This window comes from Lycorma delicatula, chromosome 1, assembly GCF_047948215.1.
Source record: "Lycorma delicatula isolate Av1 chromosome 1, ASM4794821v1, whole genome shotgun sequence".
Classification (NCBI taxonomy): domain Eukaryota; kingdom Metazoa; phylum Arthropoda; class Insecta; order Hemiptera; family Fulgoridae; genus Lycorma; species Lycorma delicatula.
The window spans coordinates 183,161,588-183,186,298 of NC_134455.1; the positions used below are offsets into that span (position 1 = coordinate 183,161,588).

General features: G+C 29.7%; 1 protein-coding gene across 3 annotated transcripts in view; it reads right to left on the reverse strand.

Moving 5' to 3' along the window:
* Positions 1-24,711, reverse strand: part of LOC142326044 (zinc finger protein 385B-like) — a 96,286-nt gene that overhangs the window by 47,202 nt on the left and 24,373 nt on the right. Inside the window, exons 2-4 of one of the 3 annotated variants that reach the window (XM_075368159.1) lie at positions 19,029-19,111; positions 10,002-10,218; positions 666-755 (exon numbers count right to left, since the gene is read on the reverse strand). In XM_075368159.1, coding sequence (XP_075224274.1) covers positions 666-755; positions 10,002-10,154 — 243 coding nt within the window. In that variant the 5' untranslated portion in view covers positions 10,155-10,218; positions 19,029-19,111. Of the gene's footprint in view, positions 1-665; positions 756-10,001; positions 10,219-19,028; positions 19,252-24,711 lie in introns of those variants that run through there. The other 2 variants (XM_075368150.1, XM_075368142.1) reach the window with 2 other exon arrangements.

A 24,711-nucleotide genomic window follows, 5' to 3' on the forward strand; every position in this document is an offset into this window, starting at 1 on the left:
GAAAAGATTACAGAAGTAGAAGAATTTTGTTATTTGGGAGTAGAATTACTAAAGATGGATGAAGTAGGAATGATATAAAATGCTGAATAGCACAGGTGAAACGAGCCTTTAGTCAGAAATATAATTTGTTTACATCAAAAATTAATTTAAACATCAGGAAAACATTTTTGAAAATATATGTTTGAAGTGTAGCTTTACAAGGAAGTGAAACTTGGATGATCGGAGTACCTGAGAAGAAAAGATTAGAAGCTTTTGAAATGTGGTTCTATAGGAGAATGCTAAAAATCAGATGGGTGGATAAAGTGCAAAATGAAGAGGTGTTGTGGCAAATTGATAAAGAAAGAAGCATCTGGAAAAATGTAGTCAAAAGAAGAGACAGACTTACAGGCAATATATTAAAGCATCCTGGAATAGTCGCTTTAATATTGGAGGGAGAGGTAGAAGAGAAAAATTGTGTAGGGAGGCAAAGTTTGGAATATGTAAAACAAATTGTTAGGGATATAGGTTGTAGGGGTATACCGAAATGAAATGACTGGCACTAGATAGGAAATCTTGGAGAGCTGCATCAACCCAGTCAAATGACTGAAGACAAAAAAAAAAAATAAGCAAGTGTTCAATAATAAAACAAAGACAAAAATTTTAAATAATATGCTGAACATACTAACCTTCCTAGCATGTTTCGCACCAGCCAAATGTTCTTCCATAATATTTTGACCAAGAACTTGAATATTACAAATTTCACAAGATAATTTCACCTACAAATGGAAAAAATATTTACAATAACAACAGGAAACAAAATATTTTATATTACATTAAGGATAATCAAAGTATTCCAGATAAAATCTAAAGACACTGTTAGTTATTTAGATGGAGGTTTGGAAGTCCTTGGAGGTTTGATAGGTACTTCAGCCTTATTGTGCAACTGTCAAACAAAACAGTCTCTGAACCAGTCCACTGACAGACCTCCTACAAATACCAAGAAGGGCCTGACTCTACAGGTCCTGGTGTTCTTAGCATGAACAGACTAATAATACCCACTTACACACCAATAATGAGGAAAAGGGATCATGGATGAAGAAAAGGGATGCACAGTGAAAAACACATTCTATATGTCTGGATAAATCAGTTACCACTCACTGATCAGACAGTACAATAATTTATTTTCACATCACAATAAAAAATATACTAAAGTAATATAAAGAAGTAAATTAAATTAATATAGTTCAAGAGAAATTAGTATAATTAATTTAAATTTAATTATAATTAACTTAATTATTAATTAAAAATTACATTTTTATTTAAATCCTTCTTGAACCTTAAGAAATGTTTTAGGTGTAAATTTGCCTATGCAACTCCATAATGAAGTAAGCAAAGAGATAAAATATACAGAAAAAGTTTAATTTTACAGCTAATTATAACACGAAGTGATATTCTTGGTCAATGAATTAATAATGTTCTGTAGAAGATAATTTTACAATTGTCAAAAATGAAACTCTTCACAGTGACTCTATTATATACAAGTGGTATTAAAATCTTGTCTGTCAATTTGCTACCATCTATACTTTCATTATGCATTTGTATTTCATACTTTTTTCAAATAAAAACCTATTATTATGTAAGCATGCTACCTCAATTCTACCAGTTCTTCTCTTGTCAGGAAACACCATGACCAGATAAACTAATGTTAACAAAGCTGTCAAAAAAGCTTGCCTTAAACCTGATTAATTACAAAAAAAAAACGTTTTGGAGGTGCTTGCACTCTGACAATTCTCTGACAAGAGTAATAGTTTTTCAGTAATTCAAGATCCAATTAAAAGAAATCAACATTTAACATAAACTGTATAATACAATTTTGAAACAAAGGTTCAAGTAGAAATATATTTTATGATTTTCTTGCATTTAGCAAGAAAAACATTAAAAATAATTCTTCTAACCAACAAACATGGATGCTTTTTATGCAACATTTCAAAGAATGAAAATAATTTCCTAGAAAATTTTTATTCCATTCCAAATGGGATACAGGAAGTAAGTTACCTCTTTCAGCAATATTTCTTTCAATACTAAAGATGATTTTCATTAAAAAAAGTCCCATAATAACAATTAAAGTTGTTTAAAATTTAAACAACTTTCATAAGACTTACATTCCAACAATGGGCTCTATGCTTCTTGCTGTAGAAAGAATTACAAATCAATATTTTTTTGTCATTAGTTATTTAAATGCTACGAGGGTTATTTTTTTTCAAGGTCCGATCGGACACAAAATTAAAACCACAGTGAAAATAAAAAATTTTTTATTTGTAAAAAGTACTTACATAGTTACGCTATTTCTATACATAGTCGCCACTCTGATTTAGACATTTGTCATAGCATGGTACCAACTTTCCAATACCCTCGTCATAGAAAGTCATACAGCCGCCTGTGTTTTCAGCCATGTTTCTACGCTGGTCTGCAGCTCGATGTCTGTGCCAAAATGTTGTCCTCCTAGCCAGCATTTCATGTGAGCAAAGAGGTGAAAATCAGATGGAGCCAAGTCCAGACTGTATGGTGGGTGATCAAACACTTCCCAACGAAAACACTGCAGGAGCTTCTTTGTTATAGCTGCAGTGTGCGCCCGAGCATTGTCATGGAGAAAGACAATGCCTGATGACAACATTCCTCTCCGCTTATTCTGAATTGCTCTTCGTAGACGTTGAACAGTTACGCAGTATGAGGCTGTAGTGATGGTCATGCCACGTTCCATGAATTCCACCAAGAGAACATTCCGGTCCTAGAACACAGTAGCCATACACTTTCTGTTGGAGAAGGTTCGCTTGAACTTCTTTGGTTTACTGGGAGAATGAGAATGCATCCACTGTTTGGATTGTTCTTTTGTTTCTTCAGTTTTGAAATGGAGCATGTCTCGTCCCCTGTGACAAATTTGTTCAAAAAATCTTCTCCTTCATTGTGGTAGTGCTAGAGAAACGTTAGGGAGGCATCCATTCTCATTGTTTTGTGATGGTCGGACAGCATCTTGGGAACCCATCTCGCACACAGTATGCGGTACTCAAGTCTCTCACTCACAATGGTGTAGAGAGCTGATCTTGAAATTTCAGGAAACGAATAACTCAATACAGAAATTGTGAACCGACGATTTTCTTGAATTACCTCATCCACTCACTCAACGAGATCATTGGTTGATACTCGTTTCCTTCCCTGACTGCCTGCATCATGAACAACTGTACATCCTCTTTTTTCCCGTTTAGCCTCCGGTAATTACCATTTAGATAATTCTTCAGCGGATGATATGTATGAGTGTACATGAAATGTAGTCTTGTACATTCTCAGTTCGACCATTCCTGAGATGTGTGGTTAATTGAAACCCAACCACCAAAGAACACCGGTATCCACGATCTAGTATTCAAATCCGTGTAAAAATAAACTGGCTTTACTAGGACTTGAACGCTGTAACTCTCGACTTTCCAAATCAGCAACTGTACGTCCTGCTTTAAGTTCCTGCACCATTGTCGCACTTTGTTGTCACTCATTGAAGTCTCACTGTACACATTACTTATTCGTCGATGAATTTCAGCTGCATTACACCCCTCAGCCTGAAGAAATCAAATTACCACACGTACTTCACACTTGGCGGGAGATGCTGTTGTTGTAGACATGTTTATGAGCTAGCTGCGTGTTCAGAACTAAACGAAGTGACATGGCATGATTGAAGGCCATACTAGAGATACTACGCAACACATATGCACAAAGGTTCATCTGATTTTTGCGCAGGTTTTTATTTTGTGACCGACTGGACCTTGAAAAAAAAAACCCTCGTATATTGCCCTTAACTGTTCTGATTGCTTTATGCTAATCTTCAGCGGATTTGTTTTATATATTTTAACTTATTTTATCTTCACCAACAGTTTTTACCTTCTGCACCTTCTTCCATTATTAAATTAACTAACCTGGATATATCTTGTCTTATCAATCTAATCTTTCTTCTAATAAGATTTTTTCACAGATTTTTTTTCCAACACTTTAAAAAAATCTCTTTATCAGCTTATCACTTATTAGCTCTACTTTTCTTTCTAGCTGTGGTTTTCCATTTGCACTTTCATACTAAATTTGGATTTCTTTTTTCCAAAATGTTGATTTTCTATAAGCAAAATTTCATTCTCAAACAATTTTCTTTTCAATATTTTCTTCATATCTTTTGCTGCTTTTCACAGACAATTTATTTTATTTCTCAAAATGTGATAAATTTCCTTTAACTCTCATCTTTTTTACCTTTAGGGTTTGAGAGTTCATCAATCAATTCTAGCATCTGTTTATTTCTATTAGTCTTACCTTTCTATCCAAAGGTTCTTATTCTGCCTTAATTACTAATTTCTTCATATTTTACAGTACTTGATTAAAAAATTTTTTTATTCTAATCTGTTCAAACAGTTTACTCAAACTTCACCATAACATTATTATCTTTTAATCTGGCTGTGTCCTATTTCTTTCTTCCTGATGGTTATCAGATTTCTTTAACTTTATACTACAATCACCATAATTAAATTATGATCATAATCCATGTTTACTCCTGTATATCTACATGACATCATTCCTTCATATATTTTTTCCTTTTTTTATACATAGCTTTTTTTAAAATAAGACTATAATCTTGGGTTATGTTTTCAAATCGGACTCAAAATATCTAGCTTGGGTTTTGAAAATAATAATTTTACTAGAGTACTGTCTTATCTTTTAATTCAATATTACTCCTCATGCAATTCAATCATCAGATGTCATGTTAATAATCCTACAATTCCTACCCTAACTTAATCCTTTTTTTTATTTCATTAATACCTAATACATTTAACCCTAACCTATCCATTTTAAATACATTTCCTAGCCTACCTCTTGTCAAAGTTCTGACAAATCAATTTTGATGAAGGTTATATATTTGATGTCTTCACTGGAGCAACCCTACCCTAAAACAAATGGGGAGGGATCTATTTTTACTCTAGAATATTTTTTCCCAATTTTCATATGAAACAGTTTTTTTTATTGATTTTCACAACTTCCATAGAGTGTCATACTAGTACAAAGAGAAACACAGGAAATTCAACAATAAATTAATATAATTATTATTACTACATTTAGTTTTTTATATAAAATTTAAAAAATAAGTTCTATAACAAATCAAGCTCAAAAAATAACAAATTTGTTACTTGTTATAAATGTATTGTTTTAAATAATTTGAATCCCTGGATAAGGATTATTTTTTTCTGAAAATGACATATGACAAATTGGTTGTAATCAAAACACATTCACACAATTAAATAAAATTAATTCTAGCAAAGATGAAAATAAAATAATGGTTAAAAAAAGCCAACCATTTTACACACACAATAATGAAATCATTTTAAAAAAAATAAAGTAATTTATTATGTATAAACTTTTTACATTCATAAGTACACATGTAATGAAAATAAATTAATGAGATGGTTGCATTTGTTTTCCATTTAAAAGTTTCTTCATATGTGGATCTATGTTAGAAACACTAACATGATCCTAACTGCTTTCAAATGCTAACTGCTAGAAGCTAACTGTTTTCAAATGATGAAAGATGATTCCTATATATGCATCTATGATTATATTTCCATATTCACTCTGACGAGGAAGCCAAAATGTATCTAAACCTTCAGATGTGAATTGTGGTTGAAATGTTTTATTGGCAGACATTTCAATGAACTGGTCATGAATTTCAACTGGAAAATTAGTAGCAGCGTTTTCAGTAAATAGATTCAGTACCCATCTCTTCAAGAAATCATATTTATCTTCTGGGAAGTAATCCGCCAACTGAATTTTTAGCTTGCACAAATGCATATTCATGCTATCCAAACTGTGGTGAATAATAGTTAAGTGTCTTCTTCATCCAGAATTTTCTCAATACAATCAGAAGTGAGTGGAAACATATCAAAATTTTTTCTTTGAAGGCAATTGATTAATCCTTATCAAGCTTCTCAATGAAAGCATGAACTTTGTCATTAATAAAATGTTTTTACCACATCCTTGTAAATTCATATTCAAGTTGTTTAAATGCGAAAATACATCAGCTAAGTCATGTATACTTATTATTATGTAAAAATATTGAGAATGGTGTTTGTTTATCCTGGAAAAATATTAATTTATCTCACAATTCCAATAACCAGGTTAAGACATTTTCCCGCAATAATCATTTGACTTCTGTATGAAAAAGAAGAAATTTTTTTTCTGTCCATTTCATCGTATAGATTAGCAACCAGCGTATTCTATAATGGTCAACTTTTAATAAAATTAACCATTTTTACAGATTTACAAAAAATTTGATTTTCAGGCATATTTTTTGTGACAAGAGCATGTCTGTGAAGTAAGTGGTGCATCCAATCTGTCCTTGTAATAAGATGGTTTTTTAATTTTTTCAAAAATTCACTCTTTCCTGTTGTCGCCTTTGCACAATCACTACATACTGCAATACATTTTTTTCAGTCTATCAAATATAAACTAAAGAATTCACTCGCTGAGTTATCTGATCATGAACATCGGCAGCCATGTCATCAATTCGCATTGATACTGTGCAAGATTTTTTTCAATTTTTTTGCTTCTTCCACATTGACAGTATCAATTACAGCAGGCAATATGAGGTTCCTCTGCAATTGTATGGAGTTTAGACATTTCAGCTAATCCAATCCTAATGCTACAAGATAAGATGCTGCAAATGTATTTTTATCAGTATGGCTTGGTTAATAAATAATGCTTGTTGATTTCTCAAAATATATAATTTTCTTTTGAAAAATTCCAAGTTTGCTTTTATGATCTGGTTGTTTAGCTTCCGTGTCAAATTTATTTTGATGAATTCATGTTTTCATCAGAGAGGACTTGAAAGAAAACAACATAATTCAAAGCAACAGTTATTGAAATTATGGTTTTACCTAACTGTGGCTTTCCATCCATTTAAGTAAAACCATAACTTAAATAACTATCATTGTACAATCTTGTCTTTTTACCAATCGATTCACTGGAAAAAAACAAAAACAGTTACACTGTTTGACTGCACACTAATAAAAAGTAACCTCAATTATTGTTATTATTTTCAATGAAATTTTGCTTTTAAAAACTTAAATAAAGGCTTCACATTCGTAACTAAACTGACATTGTGAAACTTCTTACGCCTCTTTTATAATGTTGAGAACACGATATGTTCAGACATATTATCTGTATGTTCTAACACAACGGCTGTCACAGTGAATATTATCTAAGTAGACCAAATTACAAGGAGCACGTACACATCAAATTCAGACCTGTAAATTGCTCATGTTTGAACACTACATACATGCATGTTAATACCCTTCACTATCAACACAGAACGGCTTTAACTAGGTTTAATTGGATTGGGGGTAGGACAAAATATTCATTATATATCTTTTTTTACTTTTTGGGAGTCATGGAGCCTAAAAAGGTTGAGAATCACTGCTTTAGACTAATAAACAGAAATGGTTGAAAAGTGATCTCCATTCTCTTGTATCATTATTCAAAAAATATTTGACCAACAATATCTGATCAACAGTTGTTGGTGAAATATTCTTTAATGAGAACACACCATTTTTTTGTCAAAAAAAAAAAAAAAGTTAGTTCTGCTGTTTATGTACACATGAAGGCAAAACCAACCTTGCCATAAAAGTAAGCACTGTTTAAAAATTAATATGTTCAGTAATTAAATTGTTAAGCTGTTGTGAATAAAAATTTCTTATTAATAATAACCTAATTTCAGGTTGATGGGTAACTTAAATGACTAAAAGAAATTTCTAACACCGGTATCAGGTAAATCATATGAAATGTTCCACTTGCCTTAACTTCCTTAAAGAAACTTTTCTTTCAGATGTAACCATTTTCTCTTGAATGTTTTCTTTATGTCTCATTAAAATTTACCTTTTCCTGGTTTCTTTACATCCACAAACAGAACCAATACTGCTAAAATCCTTTTGACTGGTTTTTCAAAACATTTTTTTTTGTATTCCCTTGATAAAATACTATTCAACAATGAACATTTTTCCTTCAATTCATAAATACATTGCTTCACAACATCATATTAAATTATTTACATACAACAATATACAATTAAAACTCTAAGTCACTAAGTCACATGCTATCTAGTCCAATACTTCTTCCCCCCCACCACACACACACACACACACACCCATATATATTATATATAAAATATAAATTTCCACTTTTTAAATTTCTCTCATATAGATCTAACATTAATCAAACATTAAAATAAAGGAAACTAATTCAAACAAATAATAATGGAGTATATTTTTATTTGATTACTATATACATAGCATTCATTTTTTCAACAGCAGATTAATTTCATAGGCTATAACTAGAATTTACACATATACTACTTGTGTTTGCACACATATAAACATGGATTCCATGGTACAACTACTGCTACTGACATTCATACAAACATCAACTGCCAATGTTTAATAAACTAGATTACTATCTGCTATGAACCATCAATTTTTAAATGATATTGAGTGGTATTCATAATATGGATAAATGTGATGCTGCAATTACTACGTAATGAGTCAAGCAATTGTTACTGCAGAATTAAACACTAGATATTTATGATCAACCTAATCCTTGTAGCAGAAGATATAATGAAGAAGTAAATATATTTTTTTTTGTCATTAGGCTGTGAGAGGATGTACATAATGATTACTATACTGACCCCTGTAAAGAAAGACACCCACCTTGTGACGATCCCAGTTGCCACACCAACTCTCTGTTCCTAGCCTGATGGGCTTTACTGGAGGTCATTTTTTAGACCCTCTAAACTTGATAGCATAATACAGTTATCATTATCAGTTTGGCTTCTGTTAGGATGTCACCAATGTAAATGCCTCAGCAGAAATTTCCATCAGTGTATTTACACAACCTATTATCGCCTTTTCCAACCACAACCACCTAACATAACTTACAACCTTAACTATCAAATTAACCGATTCGCAGAAGTGTAATCCCCACACCTTCCTCTAACACTGAAGTTGTCACACAATATCTCTTCCTATATCTAACTTCAATTAGACAATACACTCAGATCATCACATGATTGAGCCTTTAAATACCAAAAATATTATCCTCATACCAATAAAACAGCTGGTTATCACAACAAACAATTTTGTCCTAAAATTCAATTTACTCAAGTTCTCTTGATTTACTTAAAAATAAAGAAACAGATTCACCAATTTAATAAGCCTCTAATGAAAACATACCCTATCTCCCTCTGCTCTGGTCCACTTTTGGGAGTATCATCAATGTTTATACCCTCCCACATCACAGAGTTCTCCACACATCCATCTCATCCTAACAATGAATATCTAAGCTAGGATTTGATAATGATAATCAGTTTAACACATCTAATCTAGCACATTTTTAAATTTATTTATCTTTTCAAAAAATCATATGCTGACACTCAATTATAATTTCATAATGGCATATAAAAAAACTGATATTACACTGGTATCTTTGTTTCTAATTCTTTAAAGCATATCATTATATTATTTACTTTTATTGAGTATTTTATAACTCTATAAATAAATAACAAAACTATGAACAATCATACTTAAAGTTAAACTAAGTATTATCTACTCAAATTCATTAAATTAAAAAAGCACAAAAATACTAGTAACATTAATACTATTTGATGGGAACAATCAAAATAAGGCTAAAAAGATTACGTAAGATTTATATTTCTTGGTAAGAGCTGTGATTTATTGATCATTTCCTTTTTAAAAATTTAAAGTATTATATCCATTAAGTGATGAAATATGATCTAAAATAGATGCAAATGAGGTGTGCCATAGCTTGAACTCTGACCACAACATTAAATTCAAGCACTCAAGTTCACCTGAAGCATACAAAGTAAAAAATAACAAAAAAATGACAGCTGTTTTCTAAATAAATAACCAGAAAAAAGTTCTCAGAAATCTTACTTGTGGTTTCTTCGAAGGTAGATTACCAACTATGTTGTCAACTACAGCCTTTGTGACAGGATCATTTGTATCGATATGTGTAGATGTCTGAGAGTGGTCCATGGTATTTGGGCTGGGATGAACAATTGTTGTTACTGACATCTGTTCGGTCATACCAGCTATAATCGCAGACGGGCAAGCAAGCGTAGCAACTAAAGGTCCACTCTGGCTGTCTGGACTATAAAAAAATTAAAATAAATTAATATTTTATAAATTAAAACCACATATATGAATAAATAATATTAACAATATGAATATTAGAATATATAATATTACAAACACAGTACAATAATTAATTAAACTAAAATTAAATTTCCTAATTTTTTTTTATTTCTTCTCTTCTTTCGTATTAGGTAAATGATTATATTTCAAAAACAAATATTAACTAAACCTGTTCCAATATATAACTTACTCATAGGACATAAGTTGTAAAATTACGATTTGCTTAAAAGTTTCCAGTAGAAGAATTTACATTAAGTTTAATTAGTGGAGTCAGAGTCATAAACATGACGATTTCTACTTAGCCAGTTTATCTGGCTAAAAGGTACGACATTTTTTCTCTCATTTTCCCCATTAAAATACAAAATGCATGGGCATCCAAAATCAAATCACAGGCTGGAGACTTCACAATATGCAATAAATGTTCACCAGGATATAGTTTTCATAGTATTACAGTAATATCACTCACACGATTTTTTTAAAATGCATTAGTATTATCACTAGAATATTCCTTGTTCTTTATTATTTAACACTACTATTATTTATAATACCAATTTTTAAACAAATAAAATTATTAAAACATGCTATTTCACTTATTTACAGCTCATATAAAGTGTGCAAATACAGCCTATGTAGTCTTTTTTGCGTAGAAAAACACATAATTCACAACAACAAAAATTAGATTTAATAAGAGCTGCCATATGGGGTCGGTAATCACCTAGATAAACCAAGAGATTATTAAATAGTACAATTAACTAGTACAGTGATGATCAACAAATGGCTGACTATTGGCCATGTTAAAGTACATTGGACTGCAATGTTAGTTTTATAGTGTTGAAGAATATTTGACAAAGAATCAAAATGTGTTACAAGAGAGAACTGTTAGTTTTATTTAACAAACTTACTTATTTCAGGGAAATTTCATGATATTTCTAAAATAAAGTAGATACCCTGTCAGTATTTTAAAAAAAAGCTGCAGAGGGCAAAATTATGCCCCCTAACAATTTTAAAAAAATCTTTAAAAATGGAATATTTCTGTTTCCCCAACTTTTGTGGTTGTTCCCCGTCATAACAAAGATTTTTCTACACTTTATTTACAATATTATATACCAATAAATTATTGTTTGTATTTTCTTAAATATTAAAAAAAAATATTTGTTAAATATAACATATTAACAAATCTTCAGCATGGTTTTAGGGGAAACAATTTTCTATTGACACAAACATAAATCTCAGTTTTCAGAAAATATTTTAAATACCATTCACTGGTAATGAAAGATACACTTTATGATTTATCTTTGAGGGTTTGTAGAGCATTTAACTTATTTCTACATTTCTCACCGATGGTAAACTCGTCATTGCAAATCAGTTGTTATCAGCTGATTTTTAAAGTCAAACGTTCTTACGTTCAAATCCTAGTAAAAGTTAGTTACTTTTATACAGATTTGAATATGAAACAGTGGATACCAGTGCAATTTGATGGTTAGGATTCAATTAAACAATCTCAGAAATGGTTGGTCTGAATCTGTACAAGACTACACCTTATTTACATGTCACCCTTATCTCATTGAAGCCATGGGGATTTGCTCATTGTTCACTAGTTGAACATAATAGAAATTTACATATTAGTTACAATATACAGGTTGTCCCACGCAGAAACTTTCAAGACATGTTCTACTGGTGAAAATAATAAAAAAAAATTACATAAACATAGGTCTGGAAAACATCTTGTTTTCATATTATGCCTAGCAAAAGATTTCACCCAGACTTCACCGAGACTTCACTCAGCTCTTCTAATAAAGAGGACCAAAACTGTAATTTTTGGGACACAAATTAAGGAGAAAAGTTGGTGGTTTCTTATGTAATTTGAGCTGGGAAATAGGACAAAACAGTTCCCAGAATTGTAATTCTAGTAGTTTTTTAAGATAGCCTATATAAAATACAAAATTTGATGTCGTAGAACAAGTTTCTTTAGATTAGTAGTACAGTAGCTTTGTTAAATGACTAACAATCATCTAGAAGCCAATGACAGAGGTCTACTGCTAGGGGGTAATCTGATGGCCACAAATTTTGAATCTTTTGCAGGCAGAAAAGATAAAGATTTTCTTTCCATAGGATGTCACACTTGTTTTTTGACAAACCAATATGAAATGAAATTCGCCTTGTTCTTGTGCCTGGGCAGATATGCTGAATCACACTATTCATCATTAAGATAATTTATTTGGTGGTTAACTAAAACAAACATGATGGAAATGACCCTTTCGTTCATAAATGCTGATACACTGAAGAATGTTTATTAGGTACAGAAAGAATAATACAATTTTCTGTCTGTTTTTGCTTCAATAAAAAACTTTAAAAGTTTTTAATTTTTATTGGCTGCATTTACTATTTACATTAATTTACTCAGAATTACATTTTCTACAAATTTTGTTACTAAATCTTCCACATTTGTCATTTAACAACGTTATTGTACTACAATCCTAAAAAAAAATTGTTTTTTGACACCGAATTTTGTGTTTTACATGGTTATCTTAAAAACTACTGGAAGCAGTTCTGGGACCTGTTTTATCCTATTTCCCAGCTCAAATTACATAAGAAACCACCAAATTTACTCCTTAATTTGGGTCCAAAAAATTACAGTAGGGCATTTTATTAGAATAGCTGAAATTTGGGTGAAACCTTTCACTATCCATTATTTGAAACAAAGCATTTCCAGACCTATGTTTATATGAACTTTTTCATTATTTTCACTAGTAGAACATGTCCTGAAAGTTTCTCCATTTCTTCGTGGTACACACTGTATATTTCTTAATTATGAAAAGACAAAGTTAATACAGCATTAGAGGATGTTTAAAATCACATATTATCAGCCATGAACAAACAGTTGAATTACATCTTTCTATAAGAATTACATGTAAAGTATACATGTAACTTTAAGGTATGGAATACAGAATGTTAAATGGTAGTGTTCTTGAGACTAAGCAACTCAATCCAAAGTAACAACTTTTTATTCTTGAAAAATAACAATATCTACTCTAACTAACCAGACAACACAACTATTTTTGTGTGAAAAATACTTAATCTTATAAGAAAGGGTTTAATATTCGCAATTTTTTTAAATTAAAAAAAAAATACCTACTCATTTAAAAGATCTTTTTACCAATTTTTTAAAAATAGGACTAAACAATTTTCTTTGCAAAAAAAACTTTGTAGAGTTTTTATTAAAAAAAAGTGCTGAAATAGTTTTTATTCTTATTAATTGTTATTATTTATTTTGTAGTTATTTTTATTAATCTAGCATCTTCACATAACTAATTTTTTGTATATATATTTACTGACTTTAACTGCAGATGAAGCTTTTTATTTTTTGACTTTAACTGCATTTTTCATTTTATAATTAATTGTTTATTTTGTAATGCTGTTTTCCCTTACTCTATACAGGCAAATGCTAGGGCAGGGACAGTTCCTTTTTTATCCATATAATTGCACACCTAACATCCTGATATCATCAATATTATGTATTGATTGGACAAAATATTTATAAATATAATCTGTTAAAAAAATAATAAATTGAATTAATACATCAATGAAATTAATTAAAAGGAATAGATTTTTTTATTTTGGAAACAATATCTCTTTTTCAATGTACATAAAAATTAAAATAATTATATATACGTACATATCAAACAGTAAGCTACAACATGTCACTAAATTATAATATATATTTTTTTAAATATTATTTTATACAACAATTGCATCATTATGCAAAATCTTGCTGCGACTGTTCTTTGTGTTATATATACCACTTCATATTCTGTTAACTCCTCAAAACCTTCATAACCCACAGAATTTATCATTGCTGATTTAATGTTACTTTTTCTTTACAACTACAGTGCACTCAGAAAGTCACTGTACAGTATACTTTATGATTATGCAGTGCATTCTGTTCTTTTGGTGTTAGGTTGGTTGCTCTGTGGGTTTGTTGGGCACTGTTCAGTAATAAATCAAAACATCAGTTGTTGAGTTCTCATTGAACAAGCTTCGTTTTGTTTATTGGAATCAATAGTCTGGATCGGTATGGTAGAACACACATTGTGGGTCCAATCTTTTTTGAAAATACAGTTAATAGTGATCATTACTGTGCTGTTTTAACAAACTTCAGTAGTCAGTTAACAGAAATGGAAATCAATCAGTGTTTGTTCCAACAAGATGGCACACAACGCACTCAGCTAACAGCTCAATGACTTTTTTTTTCAAAATATCTTTGGTGAACAAATCACTTTGATGAAGGGTTTGTGGCCTCCACGCTCGCATGACCTGAACCCCAGATTACTTCTAAGGGAGGCAGCAAAACAAGCATAGTATTGCAACAGACCAATTGATGAACTAAAAACCACAATAACGGCATATGTAATAGACATTCCAGTATATCAGCTGGTTAAAGTGTTTGAAAACAAACTGAAATGTGTGCAGTATTATATTGATGCAACTCTCAGAACACACTGACACAATGCACTTACACAAACATCTCTATTGAATGAAACTGTTTTATAAACATATTTTAATGTTCCTATTCCAGCTTGAATTGGAATGTTTTATGAAGTATAAAAAATTCACTTGGTTTGAAAGGTAATATACTTATGGATAAGTGATATCTATCTATTAGGGTGGAATATGTGATGTTAATTATGGCACTGCAGTGAAGGATTCAGACTACCTAGACATAATGAACTTTTTGTAAAGTAAAGACATCAAAAATGGCAATTTCAAAAGGAAGTGGCATTTGAATCTATTAATGAAATCCAAGAGGTTACTATATTTACAAATCTTCTAAGATAATAATTGTCAGATACAGTAATAAATGTCATGCAAGAATTGTAAAATACAAGAAATTGTAGAAATGCCACCTCTGAGTACTATAACAATTGTCAAATGAGGATAAACAATATCCCATGCCACTGCTAATACTTGTATAGAATTAATCAAAATAAAATTGAAAATTACAAAAAATTAAAAAAAATATTTTCATTAATAAAGATTTATAGAATATTTCTTTTTTAATGATTTCATATTATCTGTAATTAAATTAATGTCATCAATAATTTTATTATTGTTTTAATATTAGAATTACTGTTCTAATTGATTGTATCTTATCCAACTTACAAAGGTACATTTTGATTTTACACATTTTTATTTTAATTACTGCTTTTTTTCTGTTTAAAATTCCAATCTGTATTAGTACCTTAAAAAATAAAGAGGATTTTACTGTATTTAAATTACAAAAGAATCGGATAAGAAATTTATTGCTGCAATATTTAAGGTTTTAATGCATTCCAAATTGATACATGTTCATGTCTAAACTGAAATTATTGCTTGTAATACTTAAAACCAAACCTGCAGTATACTTTCGTAAAACTTTGTAGGGTCTTCTACCCTACAAAGGTTTTCATCTCACAAAAATGATAGGCACTGAATCCACCATAAAAAAACAATAAAAATCAAATCTTTACAAGCCCTTTCAAAATATTTGTTAAGATGTAGTCTAAAAAATAAACATATACTATGATAATAAGTTAATCTAAAATTAAAGTTGTAGTATAATGTAACGTTCCTGATGTTAAACTATTTGCAAAGCAGTTTTATATAAAAGTAAAAAATAATACTTGCAGTACATATACTAACACAAAATGTTTGTTAGACAGTGCATTCTGTTTGAAAATTATACTTTTTCAAAAATCAAACATGACTTTTGTTTTAAAATACTTTTACATAAATTGTTAATGTGAATCACAAATTTTTCCACTAAATTCTTTATAACGCTTCATCAAAATCTTTAATCTAGTTTCATCATGGAAATTCAAAATGGAAAGCAGCAATTTATGAGCTAACTAATGAATTGCTGCTTCCTAAGAATATACCAATGAGTTCCAATCTCAGAATATTAATTCATATCAGTGGCTAACATCTATTTTTTTAATAAAAATTGACTTAAGTCTTTTCATACTGTCAGACATAATTGTCTTGTGTAAATCCAAGAAAATGCATCTAGAACTGTTACTTTACACATTAAATTCTTGAACTTATATACAAGGATCAATGTTAGCAATATATAGTTCTGTTTTTCCTTCTGCTAATAATGTTATTATTTTTTGTAATATTTTTTGCCTCTACATAAATTTGATTAAAAGAATTAAGAGAATTTGATAAGATTTCTTCTAACTACCCATTAGAAAATGTTTTTAAAAGAAAAACCCCCAATCCAAAAAATTGAACTCATAAATTCTTTTGACTTAAAATTTCAAACCTATCCATGAATATTTTGTAATCAACTTTCTCTAGATAGGCGTTATCCTAATCCTAATTCTCTGATGATGGTTGAAGTCTTCAATTCTTATCAGAGGATTAAAGCTAATTCACTTGATTACTTTTGTAACAATGTACACATTAAATAAATCGCTCTCACCATTTAATGGTATTTGTAACATTTTTGTTTTTTGTTACTCAAATTTTTTTTTAATACTTAAAAAACGTAATTAATTCTATGGATGATTCAGACTGTAAACTAGTAGAATTTTGTGAAAAGAGGGTGTTACAACAACAATCATATGAGAGCGGATAGTACACACATGTTAAGATTAGTGTATTATCTATAAGCAGATTATCAGTTTCACTGGTAGTATTATTTCATATTACAGGTGATACACTTCACATTCTTTTTCAATAAATGTTCTTTTGTTAGTTTTAAGATCATTCAGTGTAATAATCTTGATTTTACTAATAGTAAATGATGAAATTTTAAGCTTCACACAATTATGAGGAAACTTAACAAACATCAACATTTTTTTTTCAAAAAAAAAAAGCTGTAACAATAAGCTGTAACCATAATTAAAATGTGAAATTTGATTTTATATGACCTCATAGATGATATTTTACAGCAGTAACTTTAATTAAACCCAAATGATTAAAATGTGACAGTCAAGGACAGTCAGTTAAACCTCTTACTTTACCAACTACGACTTGTCTTCCCTATGGGGTCAGGATGTATAATTAACTTGTTCAACAAAATACGTATTCACTTGTTCAGCTGAATTACTGATATAACCTTTACCACACACAGAAATATTATTTAAGTAAATAAAAGACAAAAATTATATAAACAATCATAGGATTTATTATATTTTTCTACACGTTTCCAAGTATCTATGAAATTAAAAAAACAGTATTTCTAGATCATATATGATAATATCCCATACAGCTCTCAAAAGATTTTATTTAAGAAATCGTATAAAGAAATCTAAACAAAATATATCAATTTGAATATCAAAAGTTCACTGCAAAAATTAAAAAGAACATGTTTTAAGACAAAAGCCTTATAAAAAAAGTCGGTACTTGCGTATTAACGCCACCGCAGCTACAGCTATATTTAAAAACAAAATAGTCAATCGGATTTCGGTGGAAAATGAACAGTCTCTTTATTAATTATAATAAATGGTTATTTATATTTATTTATTTTATAAATGTAATTTAACCAAACTTAACCTACGCTCACTAACCTTGACTAATTAACAATATATTAATAATTTACTAATAAATTCAGTAATTATTGCAATTACTTATTATTTAAATAATCAAAACACTCCTGTTAATTAGTCAAGGTTAGCGAGCGAAGCGAGCGTAGGTTAAGTTTGGTTAATAAAATAAATAAATATAAATAACCATTTATTAAAATTAATAAAGAGACTGTTTTGAATCTATGTTAAACTCTATATCGGACCATTTTCCACAGAAATCCGATTAACTACTTTGTCTTTAAATAAAGCTGTAGCTGTGGTGGCGTTAATACGTTAAGTACAAAAAAGTCAATATTTTTAATGACAGAAGATAATATGTAAACAGTTGGGTTATGGAGGATTAGACAGACATTGAGATACTGTACGGCCAACTCGAAAGTAATAACAACATAAAAAAAGAAAAGAAAAAAGAAAAACACAAATAACAAAATAACCACGCATATATTACACATTCTGTATACTGATAATTCCCTTTCATAGTTAATAAAATTGTTACATGAAACATGATTCAAATACACAAACAAGTTAAGGATAATGTTACAATCTGCTCAAGGATAAATTGTAATGTAAATATAATTTTTTTATCAGATAACCATGTGTTATCAAGAAGTGCAAACAAACCACAACATAAATAAGGGTGTGGTCATTCATATGTAGATTGCACTATTAATTATAAAACGATACTAATGAGTATGCAAGTATGTATGTGTGTGTTTGTGTGTATATATATATATATATATATATATATATATATATATATATATATATATATATGTGTGTGTGTGTGACCCATTCAAATTTATTAACCTTGAACTTAATGTATTTTCTAATAGTTAACAAAGCAGAAAAACCATACATAATATTCATATCACAAAATACTTTTCAATGCATCTAAGTAAATTCAAATTATTTGTAGAAAAACATGGTTTGATTATAAATTAATTGATAAATGAATTTAATTGTAATTATAGATTACAAGGGACTAACCAATAACATCAAGTGAAATGAATTATATATTAAAAACTAGAATTAACTTAAGCATTAGTTATTCATAAAAAAAAAGCCTTTAAAACAAATAAATAGCTACTACACTGTTTAAACATGAACAATCAAAGGGTGTTATCTAAACAAGTGCATGGTAAAATAACAAATAAAATACATTACACACAGTTTATCTACAAAAAGTAATAAAACATACTATAAATAACAGTTGATAAAATATAATCAATAATACGGACAACAGAAATAACATTCATTAAAAAATGCAGCAAGATCAAGTACCTGAAACAAATTTGAGGTTAAGTTAAGCTTGTACATAATTACACTAAAAAAAACATAATAAATAAATAATTACACTGGGCAAAAATACATGGGGCCATCATAATACCCATAATTTCCATCCCACTGGTACATTACATTTAGTCTAAATTCATTAACTATAACCAAAACATTGAATTTCATTAGTAGACTGACAGAATCATTAATAACATAAATAAAAACAGCTGGCATCAGTGTTACCACCACACCATATAAAGAAGGTCAACTTATCAAAATCAGATAAGAGTAATATCTCAACCTCACCAAACTACTGTTGAAGAAATTCAAAATAATTTATTTTAGATATTAAAACAAACTAATCATTTGTTTATTAATTTTAAGTAATTCATAAAAATACAAGGCCTGTCATATAAAAAATATACCTTTATGTAATAAATCTAATCTATACTGTAATTTTTTTTTTTTTACAGAAATAAATAAAAATGTTATTAGACTGATAACATAATCTTCAGTCACACTAATGATGTGTTAATACTTTTAAATATCCAATAATAAAATAGTTAAAATTTATGATAGTATATTAAAAAAAAAAAAAGGGTTACAAAAGTCATTTATAAAATGCTGAACCCAACCAACATGCAATAATGTAAATTCAGAATATAATTAAATTACACCGAAGTGTAATTTCTTATTCCTTTTTAAAAATAATTTTGCCTAGTAAAATTTAAAACAATTAGCAGTTATTACAGACAGTTTTGGTATACTATTCATTCATCTCTACTTACAGATTAATACCATACATAACTTAAAAAAAAAAAAAAACAAAGTGTAATCAACTCCAAAGAAACAAATCCAACGGAGCTGAACATTTATTTATGTTTTGGGTGCACCAACATTTCAAACATGCAATATTTATGGATAGATATAAAAAATTAATTTTAATATAGGAAATAAAAACAAAATTGAAGATAAATTCTGAAAAATGTAAAATATCTTTCAACTGCTTAATTGGAATTAATTATTTCTAATTAATAGTTTTTGGATTTTGGGTTAAGCTGAGAGGAGGTGATACATGTTGCAGTCCCCATCTTTAAAGATTTCAGTACCTTGGTTCAAAATGAACAAAATCCAATAACTGCAATGCTATATTAAAGACCTCACAATTTGTCATTAAAGCTAGATCAAAACCCTTTTATTTCCATATTTATTTGTATCGATACATTGCTTAGATGGGGAGATATGCAGCATTAAAGACTAAAGTGGTGTTCTCTCTTTAAAGTTGAATATTTTGGTTCAGCAAAATCGTAGACATACAAAAAAAAGAAATTAAAGCTAAAGTCTTAAGCTTTCAAATGATTTTAATGCAGTTTACTGAAAAAATTTTGTTTCCCCCATGTTCTCGATCAAACAAAAGAAAAACTTTCAAATTTTTAAAACTCTTCTTCTCAAATGATTTTTTTTTAAATTTGATGATTTTTGAAATCTGAAGTGCACTGTCAAAAAGTAGAGTATTCAAGTTTTAATTTCTTTTTTTATTCGTCTCTCTAAGCTTCTTGGTTGCAAGCAGTTTGAATACAATCATTTTTTATCATAACATATAGGTGTCCCTTTAATTTTTTCTACCACTGTATAATGTAGCAGTAGTACAAAATAAAAAAGATTTATATACTTTGTTATTCAGCCACTTTACTAACGCAAGTTCGAACCTTACTTTATTCTGTGTAGCAGTCACCAAATGTGTCATTTTGATAACTACTTGATATACAATATCAATATGCAATAAATGACAATATACAATAAATAAGAATACATTTACAGTAAATGACAATATACAATAAATATGTCAAAACAAATGACTATTTATTATATACAAAGTAATATTATTCAATATCAACAAAGAAATGAAGAAAAGGCGACAGGAAATGCACATTCAATGCAAAATTAAATTGAAGTAGAAAAAAAACAAATATATTTTTAATTTTTGAACATGAATTATAAACAAACCAATTGCACTGATAAACATAATTTTTGTTTCCTAACATGCGATAAATGATTTTAATCTGTTTTTTGATGCTGAAAATGAATATACTAAAATCTTTTTATCACCCGCCAATTTGAAAAATTTTGAAATTTTTAAAGGATTTTTTTCATTTTTCAACGTACAGTTAGCATTTTAAGCGCCTATATTGTATTTTGTTAGTTCATTTTTTATTGTTTAACTTTGTTAACATAATTTGTAAGCTATAAATAAACAACACTGGACAAAGAATTAAATCATTCATGGTCACATATTATGACATCATATATAATACTGAAGAGTGAGCCTTCATGGACAAGATTAATCAGGTCTGTGCAGCTAAAAACAGAGCTGTGTTGTTCGTATTAAGAGCTGGATTTAAGAATGAATTAATTTTGTTCAGTTTTATTGCTGTCTTAAGTTTGTCAACAGTGCAGTGACGTAATGCCTTAAAACTGTGTAAATGATGTGGATGCCTTTTGTTAGGTATGTGGTGGGTTTACCATACAATCAAATAGAAAAAAACATTACACCTTTAATTAAAAAAGCATATCATTTGTACTTTCAATGTAAACCTGGTGATCAGGATAAGACATGGGCTCCTCATATATTATGCATTAATTGTTCTGTGTATTTAAGAGGATGGCTGAAAGGTACACTGAATGTTTTGCCATTTAGTTTACCAATGGTTTGACGTGAACCAAAGGATCACACAACCGATTATTACCTTTGTTTAACAAGTGTCTGGAATTTCTAAAAAATGTAAACATAATATAAACTATCCTTCATTGCAATCTGCAATCAGGCCTGTACCTCACTGTGAAATTATTCCAGTTCCTGAGCCACCTGTGAATGTATGTTTTGAAAGGGGCGATGAAGAATCAGGCAGTACTGAAGAAGACAACAATGATTCTGATTTTGATGTCACTTATCTTCCAATAAGTGATATCTTACATCCCAAGGTGAATATTTAAATGACTTAATTAGGGATTTATAAATTTATCAAAAAATCAAGCTGAACTGTTAGGATCAAGACTGCAAGGTTGGCATTTACTTCAAAAAAATACAAACATTTCGGGCTTTCGAAGCTGACAAAAAGAGCTTTCTCAGTACTTTATTGTGATGAGCTTATGTTGCATTTAGGACAAATTCATAAACCTGAGGACTGGCGCCTTTTCATAGATTCATCCAAGTATAGTTTAGAAGTGGTTCTACTACACAATGGTAACAAATATTCTTTGATACCAATCGTTATAGTATTAATTTGAAAGAGACATACAATGTGATGATTTAAAAGTTATAGCTATTTATTAGGCATGCAGTTAGGCTATTCTAAGTACATGTGTTTTCTTTTTGAATGGGACAGCCGAGCTAGGGATAAACACTATGTTACCAAAGAGTAGAAAAAACAAGACAACTAACTCCAAATGCAAAAAAATATTATTCATGAGCCCTTAGTTGAACCCAAAAAAAAATTTTACCTCCTCTCCATAACTATGACTTGTGAAAAATTTTGTAAAAGCAATGAAGAAGTCCCAGAGTTTGTACATCAGGCAGAAATTTCTAAATCTGAGTGAAGGAAAAATTAAAGAAGGAATATTTGTTGGTCCTCAAATAAGAAAGTTAATCAAAGATGATGTATTTAACTCAATGTTAAAAAATGTAGAACGTGCAGCTTGGGCTTCATTTAAAGATGTTCGCAAACATTTTCTCGGCAAAAAAAAATCTGACAACTACCACGATATTCTTCTTACTTCACGATAACTTCTTACTTCATACAGAGCTATGGGATGTAATATGTCTTTGAAAATACATTTCCTCCACTCACAACTGGATTTTTTCCCGGACAATCTCTGAGACGTAAGTGACAAACACTGTGAATGTTTTCACCAAGACATTTTGGTGCTGGAAAGCTGCTATACAGGGAACACCCCCTTTATAAGGAATGATATACTAACATGCTAGCAGATTTCTATTGGACATTAATTCAGGATGTGCCTGAGGCTATTTATAAAAGAAAAGCATCAGCAAAATCATTCTAACACAGGTATGGCCATGCAAAATAATAAATTTTACATATTTGAACTATATTTTCCCTTAATTTTTTTTAAGCATAATTTTTTAACACTGATAGAGAAATTGTTTTGTTTAAATCTTTAATGTACACAAAAAAAAGCAATTCAAGAAATGGTATCACACTTAGAGAAACATTAAAATTTTTTTTTTGTCTATCAGTATTATCGGATATTATAAAACTACCAAATTACAGCTTACGTCATCCTGTTTAGTTTATGAATAATGCAGCATTTCTCAAAAATGCATTAAAATAATTAATTCATCAATGCGCAAGTCAATTTTATATTACCTTAGTTCTGTATGAGTTAAACAACACGATTTATCCAATCCTGCATGAATTGTCAGAATTTCAATGCTTGTTCTAACATGCTCAGTACGAATTCTGTCACATATGGTAAACGAGTATTTGCATGTTTATTCGTGTCTGTGTGTGTTGCATTTCAAACCTATATAATTGTAATTATATAGGTTTGGTTGCAATTATAATAATTGTTTCTAGTATTTTCATTAGCATTTTCCTATGCAATTGGTGGCAGGCTTTTTAAAGTCATTCTTTTACTCACGTATTTGTGAAGTCAAAACCATGTCGGAAGCAAAAAAGAAGAAACGGCTGTACAGTGCGGAATATATCATATCTGGATTTATAAAAAAATCATATGTAATATACACACAGGTTTTTGGGGGAAAGGAAATCCTTTTGAAGAATATTATGGCAATTGCTACTAATGGCGCTCCAGCTATGACAAGGCATCACAAAGGCTTCAAAGCGTACTTAAAAAATAAAGTTCCAGACATGCTTGAAGTACACTGAGTCATTCATCGTCAACATTTACTTGCGAGTAACCTGAGTGAACACCTACATACATCACTGCAATATGTTACCAGAGCAGTTAATAAAATCAGAAGCAACTCACTAAATGACAGAATATTTAGTCAGCTTTGTGTTGCCAATGATGAACATTTCAATTGCTTGCTGCTTCACATAGAAGTGCGCTGGCTATCAAAAGGTACTAGTCTGACTCTATTTTAAAATCTGTTTGAGTTCCTGGAAAACAAAAACAGAGTTGCACAACAACCTAATTACATCAAAGAATGATAGTGTATTTGACAGACCTATATTAATTGTTTAATGATGTTAATCTCCAGTTTCAAGACGATGACTTGAACTTGATTAAAACAAAAAATGTCATTGCTGCTTTGGTAGCCTGACTGCAATTACACAAGAGAAATATTGGCAGACGTGAAATTAATAACTTTCCTGGTTTTCAGCAGTATCCTTCAATGACAACTTACTTATTTACTGCCAACACTTGGAGAACCTCCATGGTGATTTCAAAGAACGATTCCAGGACATTTTAATAATGGATATACCAGAGTGGGCGTTAATCATTTTTCAAATGTCAACTGAAACAGTGAAAAACACTTGCAAGCTCACAACTGATCTTGTTCTTGCAAGATTTTTGAACTGTCGGTCACATTTTCTATTAAAACATTTGCAATCTTCAAACAC